General features: G+C 39.2%; 1 protein-coding gene and 1 long non-coding RNA gene across 2 annotated transcripts; one reads left to right on the forward strand and one right to left on the reverse strand.

Annotated features, from left to right (window-relative positions):
• Positions 1–6,835: 6,835 nt before the first annotated feature.
• Positions 6,836–20,872, reverse strand: EMC7 (ER membrane protein complex subunit 7). Its single transcript, XM_001503666.6, has 5 exons — positions 20,531–20,872; positions 16,437–16,556; positions 12,520–12,658; positions 11,137–11,217; positions 6,836–8,922 (listed from the first exon to the last, which is right to left on the reverse strand). The coding sequence occupies exons 1-5, from the start codon at positions 20,761–20,763 to the stop codon at positions 8,770–8,772; spliced, it is 726 nt and encodes a 241-aa protein (XP_001503716.1). The 5' UTR covers positions 20,764–20,872; the 3' UTR covers positions 6,836–8,769.
• On the forward strand, positions 20,870–23,546 carry LOC138918339 (uncharacterized). The gene is made up of 3 exons (XR_011427658.1): positions 20,870–21,146; positions 22,213–22,536; positions 23,239–23,546. It is a non-coding gene; the product is annotated as an uncharacterized lncRNA (long non-coding RNA).
• Positions 23,547–24,932: the final 1,386 nt, after the last annotated feature.

Below are 24,932 nucleotides of genomic sequence, written 5' to 3' on the forward strand. Positions count from 1 at the left end.
CCAGTAACGTTTGTTTCATTTTCACTCACAATAATTTTTTTCTTTCCTCTACTTGTCACTGGAGCCACCTTCTCCGAATGCCCCAAAGCTTTACACCCTTTCCTTCACCATCTTCTTAGATCCAAGAACCACCATCCAGGCAACCTGATTACTCCTTTGTTTGGTTACTCATTTGTTCAGCAAATAATTATCGATCTATGTGGGAACCTTGGGGATTCAGATGGGAATAAGACATTGTCCCTGACCTCCAAGAACATAGACCAGCAGAGAGAGGGACAGGACGAAGAGAATCACTCTAGTGATGGCAGAAGGCTCTCCTCTTCCCCAGGCACAAACATTTCCCTTCTCTTTCTTCCCCGTACTTTGGTGCAGAGGGGGAAACTAGTACTGAAGTCTGAACTGCGAGTGGTAGAATGCTTATGTGATTGAAGAGAGAGGGTGAGTGAAGAGTGACGAGATGAGTGTGGATTACATCCAACATTCCACTTAGAAGCTCTCATGAGCACAGTCCTCTGCTCTTTTTTTCCAGTTTGCTTCCCAGTTCCTGGGCTACACGCCAAGATACTATGCCTTTCAGAAAGGAGTCTTGCTCTGTCTGGATATAGCCCAACCTTCCTATTCCATAATCCAACTCCTTCTCAAGGGTAGAAGTCAGGTAGGAATGCAGAAATTAGAGTTGTCAGTAGGATCCTCCAAGGACACGTTCAGAGTCAAATATATACAAGCACACATGTTTACACACATACAGCTTGAAGCAGCAAGGACAGAAAAGAGCCTCAATTTCAAGGTGGGAGCAGCTAGTTCAGGGTGGGAGGGCTAAGAACCCTCTGAGAGGCCGTGCAGAACCCACCCCCACCAGCTTCAAAGGGAAAGAGAAGCTGTCTTTATGCCATCTTTAACGGACTTCTGTGAGGTCACATCATTTAAAGATTTGAAGTTGGGCCAGAGGTGGGCAGGGAGCAAGGCAGGAGGGAAGTCAAGGCTTGGTTTTCTTCCAATTATCTCAGTTTCTGGTACCCTGACATTTCTACTAAAGATTCTAGGCTTTTTGGCAATGGTTTTCTTTTCTTTTTTTTTGAAAAATAATATGAGTTTGCTCAGCAACTGGTTATCAGTAGTCGGTCACAGCCAGGTGACCACGGAACTCCACACACAGGGCTTTCCCTTAGGATCTGTCCTGAGAGGAGCAAGGTGTGTCCTTGGGAAGATAAGGTGAATTCAGGCCTGTAGTGCATCCAGGCGGCCTCTGCCTACCTCTCCAGGTACTCTCCCCTTTCTGGAAGTGCTCCAGCCCTTAGCTTTCTTCCAGTTCCGTCAGGAGCCGACCTCCCTCCCACCTCAGCTCCAACTAGGAAGCTCCTCACTCTTATCTCTTCTCAGCCCCAGCCTAGTTAATCCCCATATAGTCTTTCACCTTCCCCACGGGTCACTTTCTCAGGGAAGTGTCCTACACTTGCCCTCTCCCCTCTCATCCAGGTTTCCTTGTTATGAGCTTTTACAGCAACTAGGACTCCCTTGGAGTACCTATCAAGGTTCTCATTACACAAGTGTATGTGTTTAGCTGATTAATATCTACTTCTGCCCCTAAACTCTAAGCTCTGAAACCAGAGTTCAGGCTATTTTGCTCATCATCGTATCCCTTACCTAACAGCCCTTGGCACATACAACAGTATAGGTGTTTCATAATGTATTCTTTACAAAATAAGTGTGTGCATAGCTGAGATAGGAGATAGTTGCAAGGCAAAGTTCCTGGGTTTTGTAGGGCTTCTTTTTTTTTTTCCTGGCATGGTTAGTATCTTTGTGGTTCCTTGAGAAGTAGAAGTGAATTCACCAGGAGTCTCTGATCTCTATCTTGGTCTAATGATTTGAGACGGCATCCCAACAATACCTGATGAAGCTCTATGAGGCAGCCACCTGCAAACTGCTTTAGTGGAGAAATTAAGATTCCTCCTACCCTTCCTTGAAGACAGGACTGTTGTATTATCAGTACCCTACAGTCCAGGCAGCTTAGGGTCCAGGGAGGGAAGTCAGAGAAGCAAACGGGTAATCCGATAAAATGATGTGCTATGGTGACATAAGCATAGGCATGAAAGGGGACAAAGAAGAGGCTCTATCCAAACCTTGTGGGCGCTGGGAGGATTTCTGTCTGAAGGCAATTTCTACACTAAGTCCTGAAGAAGATGCAGGGATAGGAGCGGGATAGAGAATTGAGAGGAAGAAATAATTGGAAAGGCCCAGAGGTGAGCACACATATAGAGCTTAAAGTGGGGAAACGAGAAAAATTCCAGATGTATGTGGGGAGAAGTGGCAAGAAGTTAGTCTGGAGGGACCGTGGTCAGGGGGTTTATCTTGAGAGTCTAAAGAGGGTCTACAAAAGGTTCTAATAGCGGAGTGACCCCACCAGATTCGCTTTTTAGAAAGATCTTTAGGTCAACAGTGTCTGAAGTTCCAGGCACCAGAAACTAGGTCTAGAACTGCTTTTTTTGGAAGCCAATTTCTCCTGAGTACCTCACCCCTTCTCTCTGAGGAGTACTTAGAAGGAGAGAAGCAAGTCCCTAGGTCTTGCCACTCGAGGTAGGCAGAAGGTGGGCAAGCTGGAATAAATGTATGGCTATGTGTTGATCATGGGTATGTGAATGTTTAGTTTTTTAATTTTAGCTTGTGAGAGCAGTACTATAGGAAGCAGTTAACAGGATTTGCTCTAGGTTACCAACTGGTGAGCTTGGGAAAATTTTAACCTCTATTTCCTCATCTGAAAAATAAGACAATAATTATAAACTTTTACTGAGGACTTACATGCTTAGGGTTAGTACAAATATCAAACGAGATAATACATGTAAAGTGTTCTAAACAGTTCTACTTAGGAAGTAGATATTTCCCATTTTACAGATGACTCTGTGATCCATTTTACACATGATGAAACTGAGGCTCAGAAAGGTTAAGCAACTTTTCCAAGATCCTACAGTTAGTAAGTGATGGAGCCAGGACATGTGTTCACCCAATCTCTCCCTTAGTCAGAGAGTTCCTTCTGACCCATTCATTCAAGATGGAGGCAACAGAGCCAATTTTGCAGTGACTGAGACAAAAGGAGAGGGCTTTCAGCAGGCTGGAGGTCATTTTGGTCAGTTCTGGAAAAGTGTGGACTCTTGGATTCAAGTGACAGAATCCTAGTGCAGCTAGTTTAAGTAAAACACATAAACACTATACCATAGCATACAGCAATGCTCCATGGAACCCAAGGGCAAGAAGGCAGCCACCTCAGGGAAGGATTTGAAGGAAAGCACAGTCTCAAAACTCATCTTCCATTTCAGCTCCTCTCTATGCATCTGCTTCATTCTATATTTTCTCTCTGGAACCTGTTTTCTCCTTTTTTGTAGTGTGCATGATAGACTGTATAGCCATGCACATCTTGCAAGTTTATATGTAATCTATTCCTTTAGTCCCTCAGTTTTAATTTCAAATTCCCAAGGAACAGCCTTTGGCCTAACCTGGGTTAGATGCCCATTTCTGGAACAGTAGTGGGCCGCATTTCAGAAATACAGCTGCGGAGAGAACAGTTCTTTGGGTTGCACCCACTCCTCAGGGGAGAACCAGTTACCAAGGGGTAAGATAGATGACAACTCAACAGATGTGCATTAAAGGAAGGAAATCTCTTATTGTCAAAGTTGAGATTTTCTTCTGCCCTTCCCCATAGACGAATTTTGTTGATATATCTCATTTCCTCCTCCAGAAAGTATGGATCCTACCATTCCTCACATTCTGGGAATAAAATAATTTACTTTTTGGGATAGAAGGAAATTTAAGAGACCATCAGGTAGGTGCACCTATAAACCATCCTAACAGGTGATTTTTTTGTCCAATTTTTTAGGAACTTCAAGAAAAGCAAACCCCATAGTCACTAGCATTTCAGTTTTGTTTACCATGCCAAGAAATTCCTCTTCACAGCAAACGAATTCCTTCCGCTGCAATTTAAGTCCATTTCTTTTCTCAGACTTCATGGAGTGGTACACAGCTGATCAGAATTTGCTTTAAAAGGATTATCATGCATTTGAAAAATCCCCTCAGCATTCTCTTTACTAAACTGTAAAAATTACAGACCCTTTAATCCTTCCTAAATTATATCTAATAAACATAGTCCTGAGGTCAGTAAAATCATTTGTATAGAAAAACATGAATATTAATCACTGGCAGCTTTTCTCTACATCTTCTCTGTGTGTCTCATTATAGAGGATCAAACTGGACACCGTACTCTCCTAGTCAGAACGGATGATAAGTAAGGGGTTAGGGTGGAGATGGTGGGCGAAGGGATTCAAGAGGCTTTCACAGACTCCACTGCAAGAAGAGCAGCTGAGCCTCCTTGGATTTGGGAGGTTATCCGGCAGCTACTCTCTCCACCACTCTCTGGGGTCACCATGGTCTCTCTCACCTGGCTATTTGCTATACTCTCTTTGCTGGACAGATTCCTTAGACTAGTAGATTCCCCTGTTAATTAAGCTTACCTGTGGCTCAGGATCAACTTACTGCCTTCTCTTCCAGTGCCACCCAACGAACCGCTCATGTCCCACCCTCAGTCCAACCAGCTGTGGGTGGGAAGGCAGGTCCACCCAGAACTATGGAGAGACAAACGCGAAACAGTATTTTTCCTTCTTTCTTGTGTGTAATGCACAGGATTCCATGATAGTAGTTATTGCAAAAGCTTTCCTTATACATCTTCTCATGATCCTTTATGAATCATCTCATAACATTTCTAGAATGATTCCATTTCTTAGTCTTCATACCAAATTTTCATGATCATTTAATTCTAAATATTTCCAATGTTTTTTACTATAGTTATTTAAAAATATATTTTAGGGGGCAGCCCAGTGACATAGTTGTTGGGCTCAGTGTGCTCCAGAGCACTCTGCTTCAGTGGCCTGGGTTTGTGGGTTCAGATCCCAGGCGTGGACCTATACCACTCATCAGCCATGCTGTGGCAGTGACCCACATATAAAGTGGAAGAAGACTGGCACATATGTTAGTCCAGGGCTAATCTTCCTCAGGAAAAAAAATATATATATATATACATGTTTTAAAATATCCAAATTGTTGGGGCCAGCCCCATGGCCGAGTGGTTGAGTTCGTGTGCTCCACTTCGGTGGCCTAGGGTTTCACCAGTTTGGATCCTGGGCACAGACATGGCACTGGTCATCAAGCCATGCTAAGACAGCGTCCCACATGCCACAACTAGAAGGAACCACAGTTAAAAATATACAACTATGTACCGGGGGGGCTTTGGAGAGGAAAATAAAATTTTTTAAATATCTAAATTGTGTAGTAGGAACTCATTAAAAGTAAGTAGAATAAATTATTTACATTCATATATATGGAAAACTTGATTTCAAAATTACCTGAGGAAGTACAGAAGTGAATCTTCACTAATTACTAGTTTATTACATTTTAGTGGAATTAAATAACTCGTCAAAAGTTTTCTACTAGAAAAGCTGTGCACAGCTAGTTTTTATGGCTCTGCTCGTTATTCCTGTTTACTACTTGACCTTATTAATTTACTCCTCCCTCTTCTCAAGTTGCTCAGGCTGGCTCAATCCTACCAGACTGTAGCCACTGTGAAAGGCTTCAGCTCCCCTATGCTCCCATAATAAAGTTGTCTTGCTGTGGGAAAAGAGAGAAGGTAATATTTGGTGCTATTTGGGGGGTGGGGGAGATTTTTCTCAAATAGCTCTTTTAGTATTTCATCATCTTTTTTTCAAGGATATTAAAACAATGTTCATAATTTATGGGCAACATCTGAATTTTTCAAAACCTATCTTCAAGTTCTCCTGAATAATACAAACACTTTTACCAACTGGATATGCTTATATACCTCACAAATTAAAAAATAATTGACTCTGATGACAACAGTCACACCTAAAATGCTAAAAGAAGAGCACAGCACAACTAGGCCCTGTCTCGACACACTCTTTGAACTGAACTAAAGGACCTGGCCACCAACTTCTACTGTGTTCTGAGACTAGTGCTTAGCAGAATTTTTGTTGGATCTAAATGCAAAATGGTACATACATGATTCTAACTGTGCAAAATATGTCTATATGCGACCTGGAAGGCAATAAATAGAAATGAAAATAGTTGTTTTAATTTTTTAAGATGTTTAATAAAAATATTTTCAGTAGAGCACTGTGAAAACCCCAAACTTCCTCAAAGTCTGAATGACTACTTAAATGAAAAGCTCTCCTTTATCATTATTGACATTGCTCAACAGGACCTAGAAGCCCTTCCAACTGAAAAGCATGCCAAATGGTTGCTTCTTCCCTCCTGTCGGAAGAAACATAAGGGAAAAATGAGAAGATCCTTTACTACCCTGGGAAGGTTAGGTAAAATGCTGAATCTTTCCAAAATGTTAACCAGACTCAAGGTGAGTCCTGAGGTTTGACTCCTAAAACACTGCTTGAAAACTTGGGAGCTATGGATCCACCCTAAAGAAGTTGTCCTGGACGCTTAGGACTTCCTGGCAAGAATGGGCAACAAGATTTGTTTTGCACAAAGTCACTACTCAGGTTTAATTTAGTAGACGTGAAAAAATTTAAAATACAAAACTTACATTTAACAGGAGACACAAGTAAACTGAATCTAAGCATGGCCCTAAAGAGCAAAACAATACTTTGTCTCCAAATGGGGAACAGCAGAAAGAACCCAAGTATGTGAAAAAAAGAAAAAGTTGGCACTGATCATGTGATTCTTAAGGATAGGAAATATTAGGACTGGGTTAAAATTATAACAGAATTTTAGATCTGAAAAGGAATTTACAGGTCTAATCCAAATCCCTCAATTTACACATGAGGAAACTTCAGGCTCATTTATTTATTCATTCAACAAACATTTATTGTGTGCCTACATGCTCAATGCTGGAAATACAACAATGAACAAGACAGAGTCCAAAGAAGGGAAAGTGACTTACCCAAAGTCACAAAGCAAGTTAGCAGCTAAACAGAGGCTCTCTGCACAGAACCCCATATTATCTAATAAAATACATCATTTCCGCACTTGTAAGCACACTAAGATTTGATGAAGGTTCTGTGCAAAGATAAGATTTTTCAAACGCAATTGATGTATTAACATTCTGTAATATAATAAGGGATATATATATCATATTCAGATGATGTTAGAATTTATGTAAAATAACCACAGTTTCTTATTAGCAAATGAAATGATAATTTCCTTGGAAGTGCTTTCTAATTTCTTAGTCATTAGGTATTTCGTGTGCAAATTTTGACAATTCAGATTTTGAAATTTTCAACAGGATTTCTGGTCATGCAACTATGACTGTTACTATATTCTGTCATCTTTGACTTACAACGTTCATTCAACTAGTGCTTCAATATTTTAGTTATTTGCAATAAAGTACTCTATTTTAAAAGATCTAGTTCTACCATTAAACCAGTTTATCCGCCTTAATCATTCATAGCTTCACCAGCTTTATAACTTTAGTGTATGTAATACAAACAGAGATATAGTTAATAAAATGTCCTGCATCAAAACATTTCTTTAAAAGAAAACTTATTTACCTCATTTCAAAATGCACAATGGCGCCTACTGCAAAAGGGAAAATCAAGAGTTTGGACCCAATCTTTTTTTTGTTGTTTTTTGCTGATTTAATAACCTTAAGAGAGCAATAAGGGAGTTCTTGAACACGGGAAAGATGGAAGTCCTCTACTAGAAGCAATACTGTAGCCTCAGAGTTCCTCTTTCATTAAAGCAACCCAAAAGAAAAGGTGTGAAATTTTTGTAGCTTACCGAAATAAAAAGTTTCTGAGATACTCCTGATTGGAAAGTAGTGATTTATATTCCAACAACTCTGAGAACCAATGATGAGAGAGATGAGGCGATTTAAAAGCCACCTGTGCTGTACTACCAACATTACAATATGGAGCTCTAAGGTTGATTTTCCATCCTTAGACTCTAGAAGGCTCTCCTACTGCTGCACTTCTTTCTCTGGCCATTCGCTCCCTGTTATTATTTGTGCTTCCTCCCTACATAATAAGCCTTACTGGGGACAGGCACTGGATATTACCCACTCCGTGTCCTACCTTGAATCACAGCACACAGCTGATACTCAGTAACTGTAAAATGAAACCACAGATGGTAACCAGAATTTAAAAATCGATAACATCTATTCTAACTCATACATCCATACTCTGAAACGAACTGTAATAATAAAAGTTAAAACTACAAAATGAATATGTGGTTCTACCTGAAATATCAGGGAATGTTAAATGGCAGGGCAGGGCTGAGAAGTCTGAAAGGTCTGGCTACACAAAAAACCATGGTGGATGCTGCTCTAAAAATAACAACCACTTCTTTCTAAACAAGAAAGGCCAATTTCAAGCCTCAGATAATGAAAAATAGAAGAAAACTGTCAGGAATAAAAGAAACATTAAGTGGAAAAAAATGACAAGATGATGTTATCTCTGGATTAAGACTTATTTTAATATACATAATGTATAGTACTTTATATAATTTATTAATGTCATTTTCTATAGGACACTGTAATTAATTCAGTGACATCAATATTGACCTCATACAAAGGATGAAAGCTGGGTTTTTGTGTGTACCAAGTACAAAACGTGCTGAAGAATTATCACACACAACAGTTATAAGAGATCAACTTTAAGGATGACTCAGGTTTACAGTAGTTACTTCACATGGTTTTCCCTCGAGACTTGGATGCCACCCAGTGTTGCTGTGTTTGTGCAAACGCATCTCCGGACCACCCCACTACCTCCTTTTGCCAGCCCCACTTTTGCCTGTTTTACTGCTGCCGCTGCTAGACTTGCCCGATGATTTTGAAGAGAAGAGTCTTGTCATAAATTCAGAAACGTCAGGCAGTTCGTGGTTGGAATTCAGCATATTCATTGACTGCTCCATCTCCTGCAGGAAGACACAGCACAGTGACATGACAGGCACTGCGATCCTCTGAGCCGCTGAACCACTCACACTTCCACCACGAAGGACAGGAGTAGAACAGTAAAAGGTGCTGGTTCTGAGCAACGGTGCAATGTCGTACCCGACAGCACTTCAGAAACCATGTTTCACACATCCTTTATACATGATACATTTTGATCCTTAGTAAATGTCCAATAAATTTTGTCTATGGTTTGATTTAGCTTATGTTTTCATAAAGGGCATTTTCTCTGATAATGGACATATGTGATCATATTCCTGCCATCTCATTTTCTGTTTTCTGATTAAAATGCTTTTTTATTGTTTAATGAGTATTTTTTTTTAAACTCATGCTTTCTTTAGATGCATATAACCAGAATATCAATCTTTAATTACATAGAAAGGTATCGGAAAAGTTTGGAAGATTAACAGCAGTATTTCCAAGACTTGATTCCTAAGGACCTTAGTAGTAAATCTATGAATACCGTATGGCTTGGGTGACCTCAATTACTCTTTCTAAAGCAAGCAACACAAATGTTACAAAACAAGTCACTGGCAGGACCAAATAAGGATCTAGCACTTTTATTTTGAGGCCTTGTCCTCCCTCCTTACTAAGCCAATAATCTACAAAGTATTGTTCTACTTCTGGCAATATTAATGGAATATTTGCTTCATTTGCATTTTGCCACATTCCAAAAGCGAACTGAAGATTGTATTAGTTCAGATACGAAAAAAACAGCAAATACTATATTATTCATCACTTAAAATTGAACACCATTTAGGTATTAGCTTGGGCTTTCTTCCAAAAGGTAGAATTTACACACGAGTTTTCAAGGAGAAAGTGCTTTTACAAAGAAGGCCAGGAAAAGCAGCACGGTAAACATAAATTTGTTAACATGCACTAATCATCAAGAATTAAATATACATGGTCCTGAGTCCCTGCAAAGATACATCAACTCCATCTTTGAATCTGTTCAATTCTGAAGCTCTTGAATGAACAACTTTTTACGCTGCTTACTATGTGCAAAGCACTTTGCAAGGAAGGAACTTTCAATCCAACGTGACTGCTAATGTTTCCTTCTACTGATGCCACAGAGTTAACCGGCTTAACAGACACAAGGATTCCACAGGATGTATTCTTTTTGACCCATGCTGAAGCAAAGATGTCAAAATTTAGCAATAAAACATTTTGAAACATCATAAAGCTGTCTTGTTTCATGAAGCTTTTTCTGCCATTCCAGCTTGGAATAAATACCTTACCTCCTACAGAACTTTATCACCTACTACCTCAGCAAATATTTTTATTTATTTTATGTATATCTTAATTTCCCATTTAAAATACACACACACACAAAACCCCCTGAGGCAAGAAGAGTGTTTTATAAATCCATTCTACTTTCTACATTTTACTGGACTATGAGCTTGCTGATGACAGGGATGACATATAATTCATTTTTGTATCCCCAGTATCTAGAACCTAGAAATTGATTAATAAACATTTATTCAGTGATGAATAAGGTGTCAATACATCAGTATATTAAATACAGCAGAAAAACTTCAAACTCATGAGATGTTTGTTGATGGTTTTTGGGTGGAAGAATAAATAATGTTTTTTAAAAAATTCTGAAGATTTTACATGGAAGCCAATATTTAAAAGAGACAAAGTGGTGGCATTAAACTTGAAGCATCTTACTTGATAGCCTCACTCCCCCTCGTTAAACCAGTATGGCTTTGTAATACAGTGTTTGAAAGCGACTATTCAATTTTTCTCCCTTGGTCTATCTGAATTTCTTTTGCGTGTCTGTAACACACAAACTAAATGTGTACTCTAAAGAGTTTTATAAAGTAAAGATAGATAATAAGAAGCTATCGTTTTGCAAAATATTTGGATTAGGTATACCAGGATTATTATGCATTTCAACCATTTAACAAGTAAGGCACAAAGAAGGTTAGTATCAGCAGAATGTTTTAGCTATATGAAGAGACCCAGGCTTCCATCAAGTAGAACCAACTCAATTTATCTGGTCCAATGGAAACAACTAATTAAATGCCAGGAACATAATACTGTGTTAACATAACTTCTAGATGAATTTGGCTTGAGAATTTGGATAAAGCTTAAAAAATCCAAACCATTCAGCCACAATGGATGGACCAGGCATCAGAATACAGTTCAAAAACCCAGAGCCTCGGCAATCATCTTACCCGTCTCATGTCAGGATCACTTGTGTTGACCACTTTGGGCAGAAGCACAAATATCAATAATGGAAGAACCATCATCATAACCTGTGGAAGCAAACAAATTCAGAAACTGTTTTTCCCACTTACCAGAACAAAATCGGCACTTAACAAGCAATGATAAAATTAAAGATTCAAATGTTGAATATAGAATAAAACTAGCAGCCACTACCTCAATTCTACTGAATCAGCCCTGTCAACAGCAAAGTGCTCCTCGATGCCTGACTGCTGTAGAGTACATAAGAGCCTTATCTATGAGCACTTGGACTTCACAGACACCTCACTTCACATTTGTGCCACCTAGCATTTTGCAGAGTTCAGTTTTATTTAACACAAATAGTTTGCAAACAGAACTACCTATTCACTTCTGTCAATCTGTAGTCTGGCACTGGGATTGGTGATCCTGATGGCCAGCTGGGCTCTCTTTACAGATGACTTTGTGGTTCTTGGAGAAAACGCTGTATTACCCCTCTAATTAATGTACATCCTCTAGAGCCTGCAATATAGTACTAGGCAACTACTACAGCAGATCAGTTTTGAAAAATGACCTAGAAGCTTCCAGCACTGGATATGTTCCCATGGAATTTCAGAAATGACAACATGGAAGATATTTCTCAATAAGTTTTAGAGTCTCATTGCTGATTTCTCCCATCCACTCTACCCTTCTGCTTCTTTATGCCTGACAGCAGTTTCTAGGTAGTAATTTATTCCTCTCAAAGGATGTACAGCCCCCAAACATTTCTGTTTGTGATCTAAACAGCTATCAGCAAGGAATATGATCAACCCATAGACAATTCTAAGATAATTCAACTTCCAAAAACAGCAAAAAAAAAAGTCGATTTGTTTCTAAAGAATGTATTCTATGAGTGTTTTATTATTTGTGGATATCGTAACATCAGCTTCATGATAATACTAAGTACTGAAATTACCACAGAATAACTTCTCTGTTTACTTTACATGGGAAAAGGAGAAAAAAACCTTACTCATGCCATCAATAGGGGCTGGTTAATAAATGATGGCACATTCATCAATGGACTACTATGCAACCAGCTCTATGTGTGACTTACCATACACTCTTATTCTATTTGAATTTTAAAACATTTCATCATAAGTATTTGTCCAACTTCTGTCACATGTTTCCATGTCAAAACTACTAGGCAATTTTCACTATATTCTTCTCATTATGTATTCGCAAAGCTACTATTTTCCTGAGATCCACAGCTATTCACAATTATCCTTTCGTCCAACAATCTGATCTCAGCTTTCCTTCTCACAAGAGTTAGAAGTTTTCGACTGCCTGCAAGCAAGTTAAAAATTAGTAAAGATACTTTATTGTAGCCTGATACATACCATTGGGTTCATCAGAAAGTCTGTCCAGCCCCATGATTCCCTTTTAATAAAGTAAGAAGGTGGACCTGAAGATTTCATTTGGAGAGGATAGGGCAGTCTGACCACTTCTGATGTTTTGATATAATTCACATATCTTGCTCTGATAAAGCAACGTGAAAAAAGCATCAGCAATTCTACTGAAAACATCATGAGTTACAAGAACTGCTTATAATATATCAGCAAGCCCTTATAAGTACCTTTAGATTTTTCCAAAATGCTTTGGCATCTAAACCTTTGACCTTGAAAATCTGATCAAAGTAGATGTATCTGTATACCTAAAATACTTAGCAAAATTTAAAGAAAGAAGACTAAATTTGCAATCAAGAAACCTAGGTTCTAGCTGTAGTTCCGTAATTACCTAGGCCTGTGGGCTTAGACAAGTTCTTAACTTCTCTGGTTATACAAAAAGTTCTTTTAGAATCCTTCCAGCTCTAAAGCTCTTTGGTTATATTTAATAATAACTTTATTATAAATATACAAAAATGCTGGATTTAATTTTTTTGATTGTCTGAGATATGTTTTATTGGGTGCACCCAATTTTCAATGCTATTTTACAGGAAAAATTTATGATTTAATAAAGTCTCATAACAGCACCATAGGTAACACTGCATTTTCAGCAGAGATGCCACTAATTTTAATCAAAACTCTCACTCATGTTCAAACATATTCAAGTTTACTTTTTGAAAATTGCCTCCCCTATTTTCTCTAACATTTCCTTCTGGAACTTCTATTAGACATGTGCTAGACTTTTTCAATATTTACTCCGGATCTTGTAAAATTATCACTTTCATAGTGTCCATTCCTTTATCTGTATTGTATGCTGGGTAATTTTTTCTGATCTATCTCCCAGTTCATCAAACCTCTGTTCAGATGCTTAACACGTCCATTGAGTTTTTTATTCCAATGCTGATATTTATCGCAGAAGTTCTATTTTATTCTTTTTTCAAATATCTATGGTCTATTTTGGTAGTATCTTATTCTTATGGCAATTAGTCTTTCTTTTATTTCTTTAAGCATTTTAAATATAAAATAGTTTATAGTCTATATCCAATAATTCTACTATTTAAAGTTCTTGGAGGTCTGATTCATCTGCTGACCTTGTTTTCTTGGGTATTCTGAAGTAGACTTTATTTATGCGTGGGCCTGGACAGAGTTTCTCCTTCCAGAGAGGTTGCACATTTGTCTCTGCCAGAAGTCTGGGATTACGACCAGAGACCATCTTGTTAACTGTTCAGCTTGGAAGTTTCTGGATCATGCAGGACCATACCCCAAATTTCAGTGAGGGTAGGACTGTGACTATCAACTTCCAGGTGAGATTTTTCCCTCCAAAGGCCAGGGCCAGACTGGGAGTCTGGTCTTTTAGATTTTAGCATCAAGGGTCAAAGGGAGAATCAAGTCTTAGATCTAATTCCGACTCCAAGCAAGCCCAAGGCTTGCCTCCTATCTACACACTGCTAATAAAATCTAGTCCTTTTGGTTAGAGAATATCAAAACCCCCAGGTGGGAAAGTGGTTTATAGTTTATCCCCTGGGGATTTCCCTTACTTTTTTGGGAGCTATACATTTAAAAGGACATGCTTGTCAGATTTTATCCAGCATTTCTAAGATTTTCCATTCTGCCAAATATCAGAAATGAAAGTCCCACATATATTTGAGACTAACTTATGCACGCCTACAAAATATTGGTCAAGAATATTAGGACCTTATATGAATTCTACTTTGTTCTCTACTCTCTCCCACTGCCAATTATTAAAATGACAAGGGCCTTGTTTTTTTTAACCTATGCTTCAGGCATCCAGTCATCAGGAAGGGATCTGAGAATATGAATACCACAGCCGCAATCAGTCCTTAAACGCCAAAGCAGGAAGTACTCTTTACCCAAGATAAAAAGGCAAATAAAACTTTGTATTTAGAAAAATATTTCCATTTGCTTAGACGACTTTATTCAAAATTTAGAGTAAAAAGAATAAAAGTAACTTATAGTTTTTAATAAAGTAACTCCTTTTAATAACTCTCATTTCCTCCAGTATTCAGTGTTTTCAATATTTTTTTAAAACTTTTAAATCTGTATATAATGTATACTGTAATTCATATAACCCACCATCCCTAAGCTTGCAATTCTAAAATATGTAAAAAGTCATGATAAGTCCTTTAAGGTTTAGATGTAACATACTAGAATTTTACTTATTTATATTTTTAACAATCTTTATGCCTCTAAAAAGGCATGAGAAAGTCAGTACCTAAAGAGGTTCATGACTTTGAAACAATCCATTTATTCCACCAAAAAATATTTATACATATATTTGCAAGGAATTACCTTCAATTCAAGCTTCACCCTTGCTTTAAACAGGCAACAGCAAGAAATATGACTAGTATTTGAACAAAGTAGAATATTCTAAGGCAACAATTTAGCTTCAAAAGTAGGGGGAAAAGTAATTTGTTTCCAAAGAAGGTATTTTTAGTGGCATCGTGGTATCAGTTTCATGATAATATCAAGAATGTAAATTACCACAGAATAATTGTCTCTGTTCACTATATGTGCTAAAAGAGAAGAAAGAAAACCCTACCTGTCCACCAACAGGAGCTGGCATCAAGGGACTAATATGCAGCTGCCAGAAAGGATGAGACAGCTCTCGGTGTGACTCACTATCTGAATCACAGATACTTACAGTACACTTCAAAAACTTTTAATGTCGAAAAAAAGCAAAGAAAGAAGGAAAACATTTTAGGAGTAAACACTAACTCAAATGTGAACATCATGGTACTAACCAAACATCTCTCTATTATGTCACCTCAATTTGAGGTCTCTAGAGATCAACCTAAATATGCCTGGCACAGACTGAAAAGGTGAGCAATGAAATACAGCTCCTCCAACCCCAAATTATTTTTACCTTTGCACAACTCGTGCTTTATTACTACACATGGAGTAATTTTGGGATAGCTCAAACAAAGAAGACACACCACCACGTAAAACTGTTTCATGTTTTTCAATTATACCTCAATAAAGCTAGAAATAAATACATAAATAAAATTGCTTCATACACTTCCTAGTGAGATTAGACCAAAGAGTACTATTGGCATGAGACAACAAAAAAATAAGCAAATAAATAAATGGGGATTATAACAGAAGGCTGAATCTGAACACTGTGGACAGTTGTGTATACAACTGATGCCAACTTCAGATGCGTTTGTGGTATTCCACACTCAAAACCTGAATTAGTCCAAAATTATTTTCACCTCAACTTCAAAGCATATGTTCATCTACTTAGAAATTCTGAAATTTTTTCCTAGTCTGCCAGCCTCTGACACTGTGCTTTCTTTTTCTTATCGTAATCCTCACTTTGAGATAAACTCCACAATGCAATCAATCTACTGTTTTCTGAAGAAATACCAAATTTCTACTGCACACAAATATTCCAGAAAAGAACTATAGAAATGTTTAGATCAACATACTATCAGATAGGCACTAAGAGGTATTATTAAAATATCTCACTGAAAAACAGTGATGAATAGTATTTTCAATGTATATAGTTAATTTCCCACTTAATATGTATAAAGTTAATTTCCCACTTTAATAATCACGTTTCAACTATAACTTTCACAGCGCTTTTGCTCCCATAGTAAGTGATCTTACCTCTTCTCTATATAATCAATGTTAGGAGCTTTAAAATAAATTTGAAGCCAAAGCAGGAGGAAGTTCAACTTTATAATATTATCAATGCTCAAATTAAAACATCATAAGGATGTTTTAAATGCTTTAAGGAACACTTGTCGTTTAAATAAGAAACTTTTCAACCTCAACTATAAATTCTAAAAGGAATATATAATGAAGTATTCAGTAGCCTAGCATTCAGTAAAAATTAAATCCAGTGCCCTCACCTCATTTTTCCTTTTGAAGTGATATCTACTCGGACGGGATCAAACCTGTAAGCTGGAGATATAACTTCCACTACATAGGATCCTGAAGGTATATCATGAACCACAAAACTCCCATCTGTCCTGGAAAAATGAAAATCATCTTTAGTCACTTCTTAGCAATAGCTTATTCTTTTCTCAGGTTTTAAATCATCTGTTAACTCCCAAATCAACTCCTTCAAGATGACATTCAGAGCAATTAGCAAAAAACTGGCAAGAGGTGTTCCACACTTCAGCTTCCATAATTACACTAAACGGGTTCTGAAAATGCCCTAGACCACTCCACAGTAGCAGAGAACTCTGACGCTGAAAGTCCTTCTATTCCTTCGGTGGGGCAGAGATAACAGGTGACAGGAACATGTTCCTATTCTGAGGCCATGTCCTCACTCAAGAGAAGCTATCATATACATTATTACTACAATATTAGGGTTCCAATTTTGCTGATCTCCTCCAACAATGTCTTAAGTAAAAATGGTTTTTCTAGTTTTAATTTGCATTTTGTTGTTTTTCTTTTTTACAAAAGTGTATTTAAGTAGTGTTTGTTCCACTTGTTACAAATAGTTCCCATCCACTTTGGTTAGTTCTTTTTGGATGTGCACAAGTTTAAAATGCTTACATAGTTAAAACCACCCACCTTTTCCTTACTGATTTATTCTAAACCTTCTAGACTTAGAAAACCATCCCATCAAGAGCTGATAACTTCATGTTCATAACTCAAAGTTAATTTGCTTTGATAATGAAAAACTGCCATTCTGAGAAGTTTCTGTTTCAGGAAAACAAATGGTTCTAAAAGGATCAACTTTATCAGAGAATTCCCAATATCATAATAATACACTAAAATACTGCTTCTTAAATCATTAGGCTCTTTCAAGGTTAAAGGAATCATTGGTTCTGCCACATCCACAATATTTACTAAGAAGAGGAAAAAGTGTTCCTTTAAAGTACACAGTAAACTAAAACAGAATTGAAATATAAACATCAGGTTAACTTATTCCTGAGCTGGATGCCTTCCATTTGCCCTTCAGATCCACTCTCCACCCTCTTGCTCTCTACAGGCTGGAGGAGGGAAGAAAATGAGCTTAGTGTATTTTCCCCCAGCTCTCTCCAGGAGAAACCATCTCTGACTGGCTGTGTCAAGACACACAATTCTCAAAGTGGTCTTTTCTTCCCTTCTAGGTTCTCGTAGCTTTTACTTCCTGACTTCCCTTCAGGCTTAGAGGTGATAACAGCCTTGAGGTTGTAAACTACAGGGTACTGCACAATCTGGTTGTTTCCCTACACCATGACTACACTGTTTAATCCCTTCATTAAGTTATCCTTGAATTATTCTAATTTGAGCATATCTTCTGCTTCTTGATGGGACCCTAACTGAATGAATTTCAAAACGTTTTTCTAGATCCAGAAAAAAAGAGAAGCAAACTAATAACTATGCAACACAAATAGTAGCAGAACTAACTGCCTAAAGAAAAAGAAAATAGGGACAGCCCCAGCAGCCTAGTGGTTAAGTTCCACGCACTCTACTTCAGCAGCCCAGGCCCGGTTCCTGGGCACGGACCTATACCACTCTCTGTCAGTGGCCATGCTATGGTGGTGGCTCACATATAAAAAGAGAAGATTGGCAGCAGATGTGAGCTCTGGGTGAATCTTAGTGAAAAAAAAGAAAGAAAGAAAGAAAGAAAAAGCAAATATATTTTTGATCCTAAGGTAAATAGTTTACTTTAGAAAGAGAACATATAAATTTTATAATGAAATTTTAAAACTTGGCTTTAAAAAAGTACTCTACAATATGGAGGCCTTGTTGGATCCTGATTTGAAAGAAGAACTACATAAAAGCATTTTTGAGATAAATGAGGAAACATAAAAATGTACTGAGTATTAGATGATGTTATTCGGGCATTATTATTATTTATTTTACTGAATCAATAACGATATTGTTATTTTTTAAGCCCTTATCTTTCAGAAATACACAATGCTTTTACAAGTGGAACTATATTATGTTTAGGATCACATTTAAACATTCCATAAAAAAATATGAGGTGCACAGAAAATATGAAATGAAACCGTAGACTGTGATGGGTATCTAAGGATTCACTAAGCTATTCTGTTCATTTTAGTCTACGTCTGTAATTTTCCATAATAAAAAGTTCAGAAAAAGTAAGGTGCATAATCTTACTACGACAAAAAATTGAAAACTATCTAAATGCCCCAAAACAGAGGACTGGTTAAATAAATTATGGTTTATACACACAGTGATGAGAGCAAGAAGAGTCTTGGGGAGTCCTCAGTTGAAACTCTCCTCATCCCCATTAGCCAAGTCCCAAGCCACCTCCAATAAGAACACCTATAAGTCAAAATTGCATGCTAGGTATGCATCACAGGCACAAATCACCTAGCCCTCTTCCAACAAGTTTACCACCATAAGATCCTATTAATTCTTTTTTTGGGGGGGGGCAAGGAAGATTGTCCCTGAGCTAACATCTGTGTCAATCTTCCTCTATTTTATATGTAGGATGATGCCACAACATGGCTTGATGAGCAGTGTCTAGGTCCATGCCCAGGATCTGAACTCGCAAATCCTGCTGAAGCAGAGCATGCGAACTCAACCACTACACCACTAGGCAGGCCCCCACATTAATTCTTAATCGACCTTCCCACATAAAAATGGAAGAACATGAAACCGTATCAGAAGCTGCTCACAAAGTATTGAGTGAAAAAAACCAGGTTACAAAATACTATGTGCTGTATTTTATTATTAAAAACATAGGTCATATGATTCCAAAAAGATACAATAAAATGGTAAGGGTTGTCATCTCTACTTTCTTGTTTATATTTTATTCAATAAACATACTACTTATATATTATTTTAAAATAAAGATGCTTCTTAAAAGAATTATATACTACAGAAAAGAGAGGCCAAATGGTCAATTAAGGCTAATTTTCCAAAGATTAACATCATTATTTAGGGTAAACCTTAAAGAAACATCATTCATTAGGGTAAACCCTAAAGAAAGCCCTAATGCCAGATTTTTAATGACAAATGGCATTAAAATACCAGTTGTCAGCTTCTTGTCATTATTTATTAATCTGAGGTTGAATTCTCATTCAACAGCACCTGGATAATCTGAATATCAGCAAAGGAGATTTAGAAGTAAATGTCCACATTTAACTTGTCTGGTTTTCAGACACCACTTGCTGGTGTACAAATCCATCAGAGAAACACTTTCTTTCCGAAATATTTTCTTCCAGTTCGTAGTTTCGGTTTCCAAGCAGCGACAGAAAGATTTACAACATCGTACTTGTGCCTAGACATCTGAAAATCAGGCTGCTACCAATCTAGAGTGCTAATAAATTCACCACGTCTTTTAATACAGGCTGAAATCCCATTTCTCCTAATAGCTAGAAAGGGCAGTAGCGTGTAAGCAACGTGGAGAAACCCTAGTCTCACATAAAATGGCAAGTGTGATGCTACAAATCCCTCGATGAATTCAACTGTAAAAAAGAACAACAATCCCACCTCCAGGCAAAAAAGGTGCCTTGATTAGGGACTTCAGGGCCCATTAATTTTAGAAGCAGCAACATTAGCCTCCTAGTCTCTGTCATCACTAGAAGCCCTTTGGGCTTTGAGAATTCCCAATTGCTTAGCAACTTTCTACACAACATCAAGCTACCAAGACTGAAATGAACGCAAAAAGCGGGCAGATTTCAGGGCAACCAGATGAGATGCAAAGTTAAGAATTCAGCAACAGACAAATGGTCCACTTGTCCCCAGGGCCCAGGAGTGGTCGTCCCCAGATACGGCAGAAATGGAGTTGAAGTTAACCGACCCCACTGCTCCATCCCCGGGGCGAGCACCTGCCATCCTCATTTCTGAGGTACGGGACCGGGAAGGGGAAAGTGTCCGACTGGCTCTCCAGGTCTCCCTGTACAGACCGCTGGCAGCGCCCGCCCCTCTACCCTCCGACAGCGACGTCGTGAGGTTTTGACACTTAGCTCTCCTAACGGGAATTCCCCTCCGGCTTCCATCCCAACCGCTTTCCCGCTGCGCTGAGGATGCTCACTTAAGGAAGCCGACGTGCTCTTCTCCGTCTACCAGCACTCGGGCCGCCGAGATCCAGTCCTGGGGCTTCACCCCTGGAACAACTGCCCGCCCTTCAATCTTGAAGCGATCTCCTATGCCGACCCCACTCCCTCCCGAGCCCTCGGCGGTAGCCCCAGGCACTTCCGAGCTCTGGACATCCCCTGATAGCAGCAGCAGCAGGACGAAAAAGAAACCCCACGGAGCAGCCGCCATGACAGCAGCTCTCAGAGGTCAGGCCGGCAGCCCCGGAAACCCGCCCAGTCTCCCAGCCGCCGCTGCCGCCGCCGGCCGATGTCGTCATCGCTGAGCGCCGGGTTCTGGCGAGCGCTGTGGGTCAAACCGGAGTGAAGAAGGCGTTGGCCAATCAGCTTGCGAGGCGAAAGTGAGGCGGAAGTCCGGCAGCGAAATCCAGGCGATGGGGGTGCAAGGCGGCCTCGGGAGTGTGTCAGGTGCCGCCCACATTGACAGTGTTTAAGTTAGTGTTGCTGTGGCAGCCGCCAAGGCCGGGACCCCACGGGAGTAGAAGATGATAAGACTGAGAGGAACAAGGATCTGAAGTAGCGTCTGCAAATAAGGCTCCGCTTCGGGAGAAACAGGTCCGGAAGAGAGCGTTTAAAAACTTCTGGGGGCCGGCCCGGGCCGAGTGGTTAAGCTCCCGCGCTCCGATTCCGAGGCCCAGGGTTTCGCCGGTTCGGATCCTGGGCGCGGACGTGGCACCGCTCATCAGGCCACGGTGGGGCAGCATCCCACATGCCACAACTAGAAGGACCCACAACTAAAAAATATACAACTATGTACTGGGGGAGGGGGGTTGGGGGGAGAAAAAGCAGAAAGAAAAAAAGAAGATTGGCAACAGTTGTTAGCTCAGGTGCCAATCTTAAAAAAAAAAGAAAACTTCTGGAGAATCTCTGTCTAGGAGTGAAATGGAATGAAAGGGCTCTCCTTTGTGTGTTTAAAGGAGATAATGCCTCTGGATAGAAAATAGCTGGGAAAATACGTAAACTGTTTACTAAGGGTTGCCTCTGGTAGAAGGGGAAAGAGTTGGGGGACATTTATCTGACACACACCATTCGTCCTGTTTTGAATGTCTTACCGTGAGCATAATCACCACGTTAGGGGATAAAACCTGGCAGTCTTGATCATGGGGGCTAAGCCAAGATTTCAGAGATCGTCTGCCCCAATTCTTCCATTTTCTTGATGATAGAAAGGGGAGTGACCTGCCCAAGATTTCTGTTGGCCTTAAGCATTGCCTTCTACGAATCCCTGTTGAAGATTATTGAGGGAAATGCATGTTTTTGCCCTGTGCACTCTTAAAGTTAGCCTCGCAGGGAAGAGTAACAAAAACTGGACAAAGAGATCCAAGAGCCACGTACTCGAAGCCCCTGGCTGGGAGGTAGGGTTGCAGCGCCAGGGGCCACCCCCATACTCTATTCTCTTGAGGGTCAGCAACTGCCGTTTAGGGGTAACTTTCCCTAAGTCTTCTAAAGACAAGCCATTTCTTCACATTTGATCTTTGGAAGAAGCAGCGCTGCTGTAAAAAGATTTTCATGTGCTACAACCCTCTCCACCAACAATAACCATTAAAACTATGCTAAACTATGAAAGTTTCACTTTTCTTTTTTCCCTTTTTTCCTTTTTTTTTTTTTTTTTCTGCTGAGGAAGATTGCCCTGACATCTGCTGCCAACCTTCCTGTTTTTTTTGGATGTGAGCTGCCACCACAGCATGGCCACTGACAGATGAGTGGTGTAGTGGGAACCAAACCCCGGTTGCCGAAGTGAAGCATACCAGACTTAACCACTAGGCCACTCAGGGTGGCCCCCACATTTCTAAAATGGTACAAAAGTTACAAATACACTGAATGAAAATGCCTTCTTCCCAAATTTTTCTGATGATCTTTCACATATTTTTGGTGACCCTGCTTCCCTGTTGTCTTAGACACGTGTTCAATGAGTAATAGGTAATCAGCGCTGGTCTTCATACTCCAGGTAGGAGCTGGGATGTTTGCTTTGTATGTGGGGCAAGGGGTGGAAGAGGCCCAGCAGCAAACAGCAAATGAGCTCTCTGTAGCGTTCTCTGTAGCCCCATTTCTGCCTTTCTCTTTCTACTTCTACCTTATTGTCACTCCAGTACCAAAGTATCCAATGACTTGAACCCCTCAAATGTAAGGCTGCTATTGCACAGGCCTTGCATGGAGGAGAGGAGCTGAAGTTGTGTTTTCAGGGAGTGTGAAATACTGTTATCTCTGGTTTTCCAGGTAGATCACAGGAATTGCGTAGATATTCAATTCCAAATTGTACGAGTTATTCCATAATGTAGCCCTTGGACGTATGCCTTATAAAAGAAACTATAATTGTGATGAAATATTTGGGAAAGATTTTTGATTGGACTTGCTCTGCTTGCCCAGCCAGTTCTACTTTCTACCTTTCACTCTGCTTCGTGCCCTGGAAGGCTGGACCTTGAAGGATTGCAGAAACTTTAATGAAGTCATAATTTACAATCACCCCTTCAAGTCGTCCATTTATTTCCTGCCAGGACCCTGACCCACATAGATTTCAAGCAGACCTACTTAGTTTAATTATGGAAAATAGTGTTAAAGTGAGAGGTGATCAGTTTATTATCCAGGCCCTTTACTTTTCTCTTTCTTTTTTGCTGCCTGACTCTTGGCTTCTTCATATTATGGCCACAAGGGGGTGAACAAGGATAAGGACAGAGACAACACTCAAAAACCACACTTACAGAATTTTTATAAATGTTGGATTATACCGACAGAGGTTAACTGAGCTTTCCAGGTAATATTTATTTTCTTCTTTTAAAAAGTGTTCTTTATGTTTCTGATTTTTTGTAATATTTTTATAATTGTAAATATTTTAATATAATAAATATTTTTATAACTATAAAAATAAAAAGCTACTTTTCAAACTAAAGATACAGGCTAAAATTGCTAACAATATAAAATAAAATTTAATTTGGACTCAAGATTTGAATCAACCAAAAAGCATTGCCATCTCTACCTAGAGCTTTCATTATCATTTTAAGTGTCATGTTTGGTGGTGATCTTGGTCTTTTTTTCCCCTCTGTCTCAGTATTCTGCTTGTCAGCATCTCTTAGTATCAATAGGTTTGTTTTTTAAAAATAGAGTAATACTAGCAGAATGCTTGGGAAACTTCAGCTGTGTTCATCCCCCGTATACCCTGCTATTTAAGTGATTTTTGCCCTTTGAGTTTTCAAACCTCGTTTACTTCACGTAGATTAGCTAATCTTTTTCATTCAAGTAAACTGGAGCCAATTCTCTTAATATTTAAAAATGCCTATCATCTGCTAGGACCCCAGGTTTGGCTTTCTGAAGCTTCCTATCGAAGTCCTCTGAAACAGGATGTGTCATCCACCTTTCTCAGAGGTGGTCAGGTGGCATCCTAACTTGCCTTAGAGTCCTGCAAAAATAAATTACAAGGAAAGATTTCACTTTCTTCATTTTACTCTAAGTTCTCATCCCTTCCACCAAATTCTGTAGAAAACATAAGTAAAATAAATTGGGGAAGTGTGAGGACATACTAAACAACTTATAAACACGAGGAGGAAATAATCATCTTTGGTAGTAAGAAAAGAGGCAAAATTCTAAACATCCTGGGATATTCAAGCAAAAGTGCTTAGTAAATACTAAAATATAAATATTGTTAGTTACTGTATTTGAGCAATAATGAGTAAGAAGCCAAAGTGTTAGACTATGGGAGTTATGTGACACTAAGTACCCTCTGTGCTTTTGGGCTCTTCTGGCCTGGTGGACCCAGCTTCTCTCCGGCCTGTGGCTGCAGTTTAGCAATGTTCAGTGCACCACCAGGACTAGGTTACAGGGGCGGCTCCAAGACCCATCAGAGAACCTGAGAAGCACAGGAGTTCAACGCCAGCTCCATACAATTCATCCCTACGCCCTCCTTGTTCCTTCCCTGTGTTGTCTGCCTCACATGCCAGCCTTTCTAACACGTTAGCCCTCTATTGACATCTGTGCAGAATAAGTGTAAAAGCTGGATCTTCTTCATGCCTTGATTTGAGTTTTACCTTTTTTAAAATTGTGGTAAAATACAAATAAAATTTACCATCGTACCCATTTTTAAGTGTACACTTAAGTAGTATTAAGTACATTCACATTGTTGTGCAACCAGGGTCCAGAATTTTTTCATCTTGCAAAACTGAAGCTCTTTGAACAACTCCCCAACTCCTCCTACCCCCAGCCCCTGGGAACCACTATTCTCTCTTCAGTTTCTATAAATTTGACCACTCTAGATAGTTCATATAAGTGGAATCATACAGTATGTGTCTTTTTGTGACTGGCTTATTTTATTTAGTATAATGTCCTCAAAGTTCCATCCCTGTTGTAGCATGT

This window comes from Equus caballus, chromosome 1 (assembly GCF_041296265.1).
Source record: "Equus caballus isolate H_3958 breed thoroughbred chromosome 1, TB-T2T, whole genome shotgun sequence".
Classification (NCBI taxonomy): Eukaryota; Metazoa; Chordata; class Mammalia; order Perissodactyla; family Equidae; genus Equus; species Equus caballus.